Raw genomic sequence first — 12132 nt, 5'->3', positions numbered from 1 at the left:
CAAACCTACAAACAATTCCTATATGAGGCTGCCAAGTAGGGAGAACAGGATCATTAAGGATGAAGATTCCCTCCCTCAGGGCAACTGGGAAGCGGGGAGGAGATAATACAGCTTCCCTAGACTCCCCAAGTGACTCACACACAAAGCATAATTTCGTCCCATCTTCAGGCTCCTCTCTCACCTCCACAGCAGCTTTGTGAATCCCAGGATTGCAACAGACTTCAGAGAGAAAATGGAAAGATCCATAAGGGCTGATTGGCAGGGGCAGGCAGTTCAAGTGCATGAGCTCCTCACCCGCTTCACCTGCTGTGTGTCCCCCAACTGCAGAATGATATCACACCTGTGGCAGACATTAAGGTCAGAGTGCTCCCTAGCTAGTGCAATATATGAGGGGTCTTTTTGAGCTGTAAGTCCCAGCTTCTCAGGAACCAACATTCCCCCCCCTTCAGTGTTAAAACTTCTCCTTTATTTACTAAGTGTACAAGGAAAACATGGTTTCCAGAATCAGCTTTGTCTCTCATACTTTTCTTCATGGCTGATGTAAATATATTAATGCGGTTACTTACCAAGCTATAACTTTCCCCAAGCAAACACAGACAGACAGACAAGCACAGATAACAGAGAAGACGGCAGAAGATGGAAAAAGACAAAAAGCTCAGCTGTGGCTGAACTAAAATAGTGTTATCATGTCAAAGGTGGCACCTGTCTTGGATTGGAGGAAGTCTGGTCCATGGACATTCGGGTCATCCTGGAGTTGGAGGTGAAGTCCTGTTGTCAGGAGAAATTGCCACCTCTCTCCCAATAACAGGAACCAGTGGAGCAGGCAATGACCAAATTCAGGACAGGCTAGGTCATATTGAGAAACAACGTGGTCTGGTGAGTCTCAGGGTCCGTAGGTCCTTCTAGAGCAGAGGTTCTTAGGACAAATTTTTTGGTGGCCTCAGAATACGGCCACCAACTCTTGCTGGTGGCCGCACTCACACTTTTTCATAAAATACTTAAATAGCTTTAGGAAAACCAAATAAATATGCACAAATTACAATGATTTGGACATGTATATATTTATTGCTAGCTAGTAAGTCTGTTGTGAAAAGTGATATTAACAAACATACAAGTATCACTTTTAACAGCAGTCTTACTCAGCCCTGGCAAGCCTGGAGACAAATTAAGCCCTGGATGAAGGGTTGGGGGAGGCATTGGGAGCCAGCGGAGATGGGGGTTGGGGGAGGTAGCAGGGGACCGGAGCCTGAAGCCCTGCTACCAGAGCCTGGAGCCTCGCAGCTGGAGGACGGGGCCCAGGGCTGGAGCCCGAAGCCACGTGGCTGGAGCCTGGGGCCTGCTGTCGCACAGCCAGAGTCCAGGGCTGGAGCCCAAAGCCCCATGTCCAGAGCCTGCCACCCCACTACCCCAGGGCCGAAGTCCAAAGCCTGAGCCCCACCACCCCTGGGAAGGCAGGGAACTCACTGGCTGCCTGGTCCTCCAGCGTTGTGCCCCAGGTGACTCCAGAAGGGGGCAGGGCCCAATCCCTGCTAGTAGCCGCAGCAACCAACATCAAGGCAGTGCATCCAGGTGCAACAGGGAGGGGGCCCTCCCCATCACAGCCCAGGAGGCTGTGGCCGCGAGAAAAGCCCCTGGTGGCTGCATGCAGCCACGGTGGCCGCATCCGAGAAATGCTGTATAGAGGCCCTCAGGATGCTTCTGGCATATGCCAATCTGCTGCTTCACAATGCCTGGCAGACTTCCTTAATTCCATGGTGTGGAGGGCTACACAATACATACCTTTCCCAATGGACAACAGACAACCAGAAAACATTCAGGGCTCCCACAAGATAGCTGACTTTCCATCACAGCAAAGCATGATGGAAGGCACACACATGCCCCTAAATGGTCTTAGTGTGGGACATGCTCCCTAAAAAAGCAGAAAGCACACACTCGTGAATATGGTTTTTGTGTTCAAACATCAGCTGCAGTTTACAGAGGTTGTGGCCATAGTCCCCATTTTATGCCATGACTCCTGGGTGTTAAACAAAGTATCCCTCTCTGCACTGTTTGAGAGTTGAGCCAGCAAGTCTATGGTCATCCTGAATGAGCAAGCAAATACTATGCACACCACACAGACTCCCACGAGAACACACTGATGGAAAAGTCATTCTGTGTGCTACTTTAGCTCCTTCCTTCCCTCAGGAGACTGAGAGTTTTCCTTGAGAACATGGCTCCTGAACCCCATAGTGAATTTCCAACAGGGTCAACACAAAGAAGTGCAGTGTTCCCAGCTCCACCTAAGTGGCCATAGAGAGGTCACTTGACCTTGTCAAAATGAGAACAAGGCATCGGCATCAGACTGGTACCCCATTAAAATAACCCCTTGCAAATGTTAACAGGGTTTTCCTGATCTGTTCTATGCTACATAATACTGCTGTGAGACCTGGACTACCCTGGCCTGGGGGGGGGCAGACATAAATGACTTAATGACCTCTGCTGAACAGGGAACAATACGAGAGAAGCTACAGTACTTACAGCACCCTCACCTTTTGTGGGAGAATATGCAACAGTTGCCCCTAGCCTCATGAACGTGCCATTTCTCCGGCATGTATTCTAGACAGCCATACTATTACTGATGTGAATTTTCCATACACACCTGTCCATTATACACATTTCTGATGTCTTGTATGTTTCCAAGTTCTGTGTTTGTTCTTTTCGTTACCCAGTGCTCACTGCATAGCCCCTGGTTGGCTGCCAGCTGGGGTCCAAGAGTAGACGAGGAACACTTTTGCAGCTTGCAGGCCCAATAGGACAGATGATCCTCTACTGCATACCCTATTATGATAGTGGCATTTTGAAAACCCATTCGGCTGTGAGTGCTCACCTAGATTCAGAGCATCCAGGCAGTGTGGGCAGCCAGAGCAAGGGCTACATTTTCAGAACTTCTGGATCATTCTGGACTACAGCTTTGAAAATTCTTGTTTTTAAAAGCATCCATAACAGAGAGCTCCAGTCCCCTGATGTTTACCCCATGGCTTCCTTTGGAACGCATGCTACATAGGCCTTACTCAAATTCACACAGGAAGGCTGTGATAGACCTGGGAATAGACTCCAGGTCTTCACCTACAAACCATCTTTCTGCCTCTCCAGATAATGTGCCTTTACCGTAAAGGAAATAAATGCCCCTCATTTGTGGTTATTTACAGCACTGTAAATCAAGCATTTGCCATGAAGTACCAATAAAAATTGTTTAATATCAGACTTAAATAACTAAACTCTCAACAGCAGCTCATAAAATGAGACTTGGCAGTTCTTATGCAGTTATGGTTAAATTGACAGTCCTTTAGGGAGTTAAGATAGCCAAAAGCAGTAATAGTTAAGAACAAAGCGATAGATAGTGCAGTTTGTTGGTTGGGCAGTCTTTATAGCACACTGTTGAGCCCTTCACATGTTGAGAACTGTTAATTAGCACTGGGATGGGAGAATGAAGATATCAGTTAATGGGAGACTTTGTCATTCAGTACTATCCTACTGAACTCATATAGCCTTCACCCATATGGGCCTAGACAGAAGAATGAGCTTTGCCATAAAGGGTCCAGTTGCCATCTGTATGTAATAGGATACTTTTCAAGCAGGAAGAAAGATGAAAGGGGAAGCAAGTCCAAAAGAGGCTGAAAGGGAAAGTCAAAATCTGAAGACCCAGAGCACAAATGTAAAAAGAACATCCATTAAGAATCCACATCTCAATTCCCTTTAAAAAGTCAGGTGTGAGAGTTAAATTAGCCTTGAGCAAGGTCCAAGTTCCACTGCCAATAACCACTTCCACTGCCAATAGCCCAAGCTGACATAACAGAAGCATTTGGGGACTTTTCTGTAGTGTTAGGCATTCATGTCTCTTTTCCACTTATTTTTTAAAAAAATGTATTTGTATTGTGGCCAACTATTTCGCTCTTTGTTAAACAAGGTGAGTTTAGAAATGGGGCCCAAATCAGATCCACAACCCTACATTTTGGGGGACTTTAAACTCTGTCCCCAGACCTGGATCTGAATTTTGCAATCTCTCATATCCTGGAGCAAAACATGCTGAAACTTTGGCATGTTCAAAATCGGGATCCAAATTTTGCAGCATGATCCCACCTCTGGGCTACATTTCTGTTACAGTTGTGAAAGCCAGGCAATGCTGCAGTGCAGTACAGGCCTGTGATCCACACCTAGTCACACTCCCCACCCCTACAAGAACCGCTGAAGCAACTTTCAAAACTAAATGCCAGAGGGCACTAGGAGTGTTCAGTGTCTTTCAGTCTGCCAGGTGATTAAATCGATTTTCCTGATATTAACTTGTGCAACTCAAGACTGTGTCCTTCATGCCCGTGCATGAGTGTGTCCAGTGGCACAGAACGGCATCAGCCCAGAACAGCTCAGGCTTTATGCCACAAAAATCTGGCATATATGCCGGGGGTGGAAAGTCTGCAATGGTGAAAGTCAGCCACAAACTTCCTTTTGCCACGTGATTCAGAGGCATCCTGGGCAGCCCAAAAAAGTGGCAGCACTGGCTGGGGATGATGTCTTGTCAGTGTGGCCAAAGAAATGTGCTGACTCAGTACATCTCTGCTACAACCTTCACAAGCTGGACCCCCAGACAGAGTTAATACTAGCTACCCTCCCACAGGGGGACTCCTCCACCAGGCACAGTTACTTTCACTGACACATAGAGGTTAGAATTGCCTTCCTGTGCCAGCTTTGGAGAATAAGGCCTAGCATCTGTCAGAGCATAAGAAATGGCAGCATCAGAGCCATCAGCATGAGCATGAGACTGTTCAGGGGAAATTCCCATGTGAGACTCTGAAATCAGATTCTGTGTACTCTCCTCTCTCTAGCCCAGCACACTATGCCAGGAGGATCAGTCAGTAGCCATGACCTCGCTAAGCAACCACTGTCACCTGGGATGCAGTGAGCTGCTACATTCAGTCACTCATCAAGGTGGCTACTAACAGACAGGCTACAATTCCCCTCCTCCCTCTGCTTATCACATGCTGCCCCCATTCTAACAACCCCATAGTACTACATGAAAACAGAGAGAACATGGAAAGAGAAATGACCATTTATTTCAAAAACAGCAAGATGTGGTTTGCAGTTATTTATTTTATTAAAATGGTTACAATATGTTGAAACAAAAAAGAGCAATACTAATAATGTTTGTTTTTCCTACATCATAAATAATTATTGAGTCTCCATTAGCTGTTGGCTCAGCATTGATCATGATCCTTGTTATTTAAAAAAAACCCACACACACACATACAGCCTATTAGCATTTATGTTTTTAGAAAACATTTAAGCAGCAACAGAAAAAAATAAATTAAAGAAAATTGTAACAAGAAATGATGCAAGTATTTGTTAATTGTAAAACCTACTTGATATGTTTTTTGCAGGCTATTCTTTGTGCTTTGATCGTTTAAAAAAAGACAGACATGTTTCTAAAATGGCTTGTCTTCTCCAGTTTATCCCAGAGAAGTCACTGAAAGTACTTTTCATTTTTAACAATATGACAAATATTGTTGTCATTTACTCAAATAAAAACACTGAGAATATATCTAACAGAATAGTTTGACAAGACAATCAATTTATTGTCACAAAATATTTAATACCAGAATAACTTATAATAGTATGAACAAGAGTGAAGTATTTACTTTCTGTTCTTAGTTACAAACTCACATTATTATGACAAAAATCCAAAAATTCAGGTATCAAAAATTATTGTCATGGAATTCTAAACACATAATGATGCAAGTTAATAAGAGGTATACTTCAACTGTTCATACAGTCATGACATATGTTTCCTGCTTGGCACTTTATGTCAATGCAAATCAGCAATTTAGAAAACAAAGTAAAAATATATATGTACAAAATATTTCCATATCGATCATTTCCACTGTACCCTAAATAAACCCAACATAATAGTATGTTACATCAGGAAGTGTCCTAGAAGTCACAAAAAGGATATTTGCTATATATCTTGACTATTTTAGTGCAACTGGAACAGACTATGCTTGTAGGGGAGTTTCATTATTGGCCCAATCCTGCTTCCACTGAAGTATACGGGAGTTTTGCTGTCAACGTCAACATTGCAGGATCAAAGAGCTAGCAATAACCACTGATAGGTTACCCACCGGAAAAAATATCCAAACCCTAGGAACAATCAGCTCTTTTCCAGTTTTCTGTAACCGATTCAGTACAAATTATATTTGGCTTCACCACTGTTTATTCAGCACTGGTTAGGATATTGTTGTATGATTCAAGAAAACCTAGCACACCAAACACAAATTTCTGCTTTTACATTGATTATATCACTCAATAGCAGTCAAGTTTAGAGACTTAAAATGTTATTTTTAAGGCATGATTTAGCATTGACTTTAAACCCTCCTAAGATACATGCTGATATTTTTCAATGTTTCATGTCCCAGATGTTTTTAATTTGGGGTTTAACTTGGAGTATATATAGTTTTGATTATGTCTTTTTTTCCATTGAAATGTGAATTGTCGATCAACTGTCCTTATTTGATACAGTATGTACAAAATAAAAGCATTTGGACATATTAAAGTAATAAGAGTTTCCATTGTGGAAAGTTATTGAGCTCCAGTACAAATAACAAACTGTACTATAGGTTTAGTTTGGTACCAGAAGAGATTGGTTTTGTTTATGTATATAATTACTTCAATAAGTCAATAGCAAAGCTTTAGAAGGATGAAATCCAAATTGACTGAACAGACGGTCTTGCTGCAACCTTCACTATAAATCTCTAATTATCACAATGTCTGTGTGTACGTGTGCATTCAGATTAATTTGAATGACTGAAATATTCCTAAACCTGTATGTTTTCTACAGTATTGCACTTTTCAAAGGAGTTATTTTGGTATTTTAACACACTGCAGATACAGGTAAAAAACATGCACAACAACCGCATGGTCACTTTGACAAAACACACTGTACAATTTTTAATAATACTGTGGATTTTTTAAAAAAAGATGTAACATTTTCATTAAGATTCACCAGTCATCAATTTGTATAAGTCAAATACACAACAATTCTCTCAAGGGCTTCCAGCATAATATTCCAGCCCATGACTGCTAGGCTCACTTGAAATAATATACAAAGATTAAGGTTAATGGCATTGTCATTTTGAGGCATAACTGTGTTGTACTATGCCCACGTTATAGCTTATTTTTTGAAAGCAAGGCACTTATTGTTATAGCAATGCAGACATTTTATGCGCACTTTGATTAACATAAAATAAGTTAATATTTTGATAAAAATGGACTTTATCTTATAATTTACATGCCTTTTATAGAAGCAATTGAACATTTTATTTAATACAATGAAAAAGTCTGGGTCGGAGAGTGCATTTTAATTTTTTAACTGACCATAGTGTAAAAAGGATCTATTTTCAATATTTGCTTCATACCTGTGGATAGGATTTTAGTGAAAACCAATGCTGTGAGGAATGTCCATTTGGCCAAAAAATGTAACAATTTCTCAAAACTGCTGAACTAATGGCACTTTAACAGTCTTTATTTCTGATATATGTGATGACTTTTGAATGATGCAGCTGGTAGTTCCCTGCAGTTTATCTTTTCCTTGGGCAAGGTTTGTTAGGGCCATCGCTGCATTGATCTCCTTCCAGTATGTTTCATCTTTGCTTGTTCCTTTTCTGTTAGCTGCGCTAGATTCAAGCAACAACAAACATTTACAAGTACAGATTACATTTCTACCATGACATGTGACCAGGGTACAAATTGCACAGAAAAATTCAAATGGCAAAGACAGCCCCTCACTCACCTTTCACACTTGTTGGGTCCATTTTCCAAAGTTTCTGAAAGCAGAGAGAAAATCCTATTATTGTCCATTTTGTGCACAGGATTTCCCAAAACATACCCCAGACCCAGCATTAACTTGGCTCAGGTGGAAATAAGACTACTTTTGAAATGGAGATTAGTCTTTGATGAAAGTAGTTGTATAGATATCCAACGAGAGAGCCTGAAATACTGTGGACCAGATTCACTCAAGGGTCTTAGCCAGGAGGAACTAGCATAGACCCTGAGCAAGGCACCAGGTGACAAAAAGTCCACTTTGAGAGGCTGTGGCCAGGTAAAGACACAGGGGTATCATAACTAGCAAGTCCCCCAAAGTAGGTAACTTTAATGGGGAGGGATCTGCTCTCTAGGGATGAATTCCTCCTGGAGCACAGTGTTCCAGGCTTGGGCAGTAGATGTAATTCTCCCAGCTTCAACAAAGGTGACTCTGGCCCTGGAAACTTACTTATAGGTTCTGGTGGGATGGAGCTAGATGTTAAAAAAAAATAATCCTGAGGACATCAGGGATGATAAGAAACATGAAAAAGCAGAACCACAGTCCTGTACGAATCTAAGGGTAAATTTTCTACAAAACAAAATTTCCACTGACAAGACAGTATGTGGTTTTAAATGTGACCCTGACCCAGTCTGCAACTAAACCACAAACAGCGATTTAAGAAGGACACATATTTACATAACTAACAAACACACATGATCAGTAGCATTTAGTGATTTTGTTGCATCACAGGCATTTTCTCCTTCGCCCCATCCAGGGGATTCTTTTCAGAAAAATTCTGGGAGGGGAAAGTTGCATCAGCATATAGAACATTATATGTGATTATGCTATATCCTGCAAAATTTCTGGGGTGCAACAAGTGGCACATATAGACCTATGAAACATCTGCCAGGCAAACCAAGCTTTGGGGGGCAATTGCCCCTTAGCAAATGACACCCTTGCCCACTCAAGAATGACAATTGTTCATTCAAGGAAGTTCTCCACAGTAACAGACAGAGGTGGATTTCCAATTAGGCACAGTAGGCACATGCCTAACAGTGCCGGCATTCCCTGTCTGTATGTCTGGATTCCACAGAAGACATAATGTGACCCTGACCCAGTCTGCAACTAAACCACAAACAGGGATTTATATATTTGGGAATCAGGCTGATCACTGGTTGCCAGCCACCACGATAATTCCAAGGATGATCTTTTCTTTAAATACAGCTTCCATCTGAAGGGATCCCAAAACACTTTACAAACTTTACTAGGTAATTGTGCAAACTATATATAAAGGATCACTTCATCCGCCACTGGAATGCAGCCACTTCTGTCATGAAACCCAGCATATGTTTATCAGCATAACACAGCACATAGCAATATTCCATAACAGTTCAGGGTGGGAAGTGAAGAATATGATATCTAGCTGACATTGCAGGAGAAAAGTAAGCTGTCAGGAAATAATTAAATGAGTTAGAATTTGGCTAGTGTGCCAAACTTAACGAATACCCTCTCCTCTTCCAAAGTGCCATGAGTTTCATAAATCTTCCCAAGTGGTCAGGGACCTGAGTTTTCTATGTCTTTCCAAGATGAAATGTCCAAAAGCACAGTGCCCCCTAGCAGTATTTTAGGGTATTGCTTCAGTACTGGACTCAGCAGGGAAAATGTGTGATCTGTACAGAGGGAGAGAGTCACAGAGAGAAGAAGAAACATTTGATTTGGTGGGATGTATTGAATCATCCCAGTATAACAAAGGCAACCTTCTTAACCCTTTTCAGAGTGGTAGCCGTGTTAGTCTGTATCAGCAAAAACAACGAGGAGTCCTTGTGGCACCTTAGAGACTAACAAATTTATTTGGGCATAAGCTTTCGTGGGCTAGAACCCACTTCATCAGATGCATGAAGTGAATAATACAGGAGCAGATCTAAATACATGAAAGGATGGGGGTTGCTTTACCAAGTGGGAGGTCAGTCTAACGAGATAAATCAAGGATACCAAGGGAGAAAAAATAACTTTTGAAGTGGTAAGAGAGTGGCCCATTACAGACAGTTGACAAAAAGGTGTAACAGTAGGGGGGAATTAGTATTGGGGAAATTAAGTTTAGGTTTTGAAATGACCCAACCACTCCCAGTCTTTATTCAGGCCTAATCTGATGGTATCCAGTTTGCAAATTAATTCCAGTTCTGCAGCTTCATGTTGGAGTCTGTTTTTGAATTTTTTTTGTTGAAGAATTGCCACTTTTAGGTCTGTTATTGAGTGATCAGAGAGATTGAAGTGTTCTCCTACTGGTTTTTGAATGTTATGATTCCTGATGTCAGATTTGTGTCCATTTATTCTTTTGCGTAGAGATTGTCCAGTTAGGCCAATGTACATGGCAGAGGGGCATTGCTGGCACATGATGGCATATATCACACTGGTAGATGTGCAGGTGAACGAGCCCTGGATTATGTGGCTGATGTGGTTAGGTCCTATGATGGTGTCCCTTGAATAGATATGTGGACAGTAATTCTTTTCTTCTTATTCATTTATTTTCTTTCATTTTAAGAGAATAGGATGGGGGTGAATATGCCCCGCCTTGTAATAAAAAAACCTATGTGGGTAGGTGTACAAATAGAAATGGGAAAAAATAATGAATGTCACTGTCATAAGAACACACAGTCACTCAAGCATCTGTGAGACTTTTACTTTAGGAAAACATTCTTGTGAACAAAAAAATTGCTTGTACAAACATTTGAGGAACGTGGCCATGAATGGTGATCAGTATTCCAATTCCACTGTTGATTTCAATGAGTATTTGCAAATCTTTTTTAGGAGTGTTCATCTAGATATAAATGAAAGTGACTTGCCCAAGGTCATACCAAAACAATACCACAGCCAAAAAATAGAATCTAAGGGCTTGTCTACATGAGAAGTTTAAATTGCACTAATTTTAACTAGAATACACTCAAATAACCTGAGTATATACAATGCAATTCTAGTCCTCACTCACCGACACTTACCATTATATGATGCTACTGTTTTAAATAAAAATAACTTTTTAACTCAGTCAGGGTTTGTTTTCAAAAACAAATAGATTTATTTAAAATATTTGCCTCTAAAATTGGACTCTAATAGAAATATCATTGATTATTTTGCAAAGTTCTTGCTAAAAATTGATAAAAGAGAAAGATTGTATAATGAACTCCAAAAACCTTTAATTTCTAGTGTTGTGGCCCTTTTTGCTGCCAAAATTTCTTTGCTTCTACTCCAAGTTTCTACTGCATTTCTTGTCTTGCACTTCTATAGTAGCCAAGAATCTCAAAGCCCTTTACAAAAAGTATTAATTAAGCCTCACAATAATCCATTGAGGTTGGTAAAAATTGTCTCCATTTTATAGATGGGGACAATGCAGCATCAAAAGGCTAATGAGCCCGTTCAGCCAGGTGATGAGTGCGTTTACCTCCCCCTGATGTCAAGGGGAATTGAGGGTCTCTAGGACTGCTCAGCACCTTGGAAGATCAAGTCTTTAAAATGACTGGACCAAATTCACAAAGCAAAGTTACATTTTGTTTGTTGTTCACCTCTCGTAATTTGTCCCACTCTGTCTCTCTGAGTATTGGACATAATGTCTTTTGACATTCTATGTATCTGAATACCAACTAATCAGAATATTTTAACTGCAAAGGCAACACATTGGTGAAAACAACTTCTGAATGTAAAAAAATACCCACAGAATGCTGTATTTCTGAACAACAAAGGAGATGGTGATCTTGAATGCTGAAAGCCAGAATATATAATGTATTCCTGAAACTGGTGCCTTTTCCAAAGAGTCAGATCCTTTTCAGTCGCAATGGTAAAAATGGCATGACACTGGCACGGAATACTATCCTTGACAATGGTATTTGCAAGGAATGAATTAATAATGCCAAACATACGAAATCCCATTGACCATACTGAGGTGAGCACTTGGTCACCAGCAATGTACAGACTGAGCATTTTAATCTTGACCCATAACTACTATAAAATAGACTTGAACTGCAGATCCCAAATATGACCAGTACTTTATTCAGAATAGCAGGGATACCCCCAGGGCCGGCTCCAGGCACCAAGCACCCAAGCTGGTGCTTGGGGCGGCACCTGGAGGGGGGCGGCGCGGCGCGGCGCTCTGGCCGCCGGGGGGAGAGCCGAGCCGAGCCCCAGCCGGGGCTCGCCGCCCTCTCGCCGCCCTGCCCCCGGCGCTCTGGCCGCCGGGGGAGGGGCGGGAGAGCCGAGCCCCCGCCGGGGCTCACGGCCCTGCCCCCGGCGCTCTGGCCGCCGGGGGGGGGGAG

General features: G+C 41.9%; 1 protein-coding gene across 3 annotated transcripts in view; it reads right to left on the bottom strand.

Moving 5' to 3' along the window:
* Window positions 1-5106: 5106 nt before the first annotated feature.
* The window catches only part of MKX (mohawk homeobox), a 65330-nt gene continuing 58304 nt past the window's right edge, over window positions 5107-12132 (bottom strand). For 2 of the 3 annotated variants that reach the window (XM_024223592.1, XM_024223617.1), the window contains exons 6-7: window positions 7817-7850; window positions 5107-7700 (exon numbers count right to left, since the gene is read on the bottom strand). In XM_024223592.1, the coding sequence (XP_024079360.1) occupies window positions 7514-7700; window positions 7817-7850 (221 nt within the window). In that variant the 3' untranslated portion in view covers window positions 5107-7513. The remainder of the gene's footprint in view (window positions 7701-7816; window positions 7851-12132) is intronic. The other variant, XM_024223606.1, reaches the window with a different exon arrangement.

The sequence above is a fragment of the Terrapene carolina genome, unplaced genomic scaffold (genome assembly GCF_002925995.2).
Source record: "Terrapene carolina triunguis isolate 2854851 unplaced genomic scaffold, T_m_triunguis-2.0 Scaffold111, whole genome shotgun sequence".
NCBI lineage: Eukaryota > Metazoa > Chordata > Testudines > Emydidae > Terrapene > Terrapene triunguis.
This window is presented reverse-complemented; position numbering and strand designations above follow the sequence as displayed.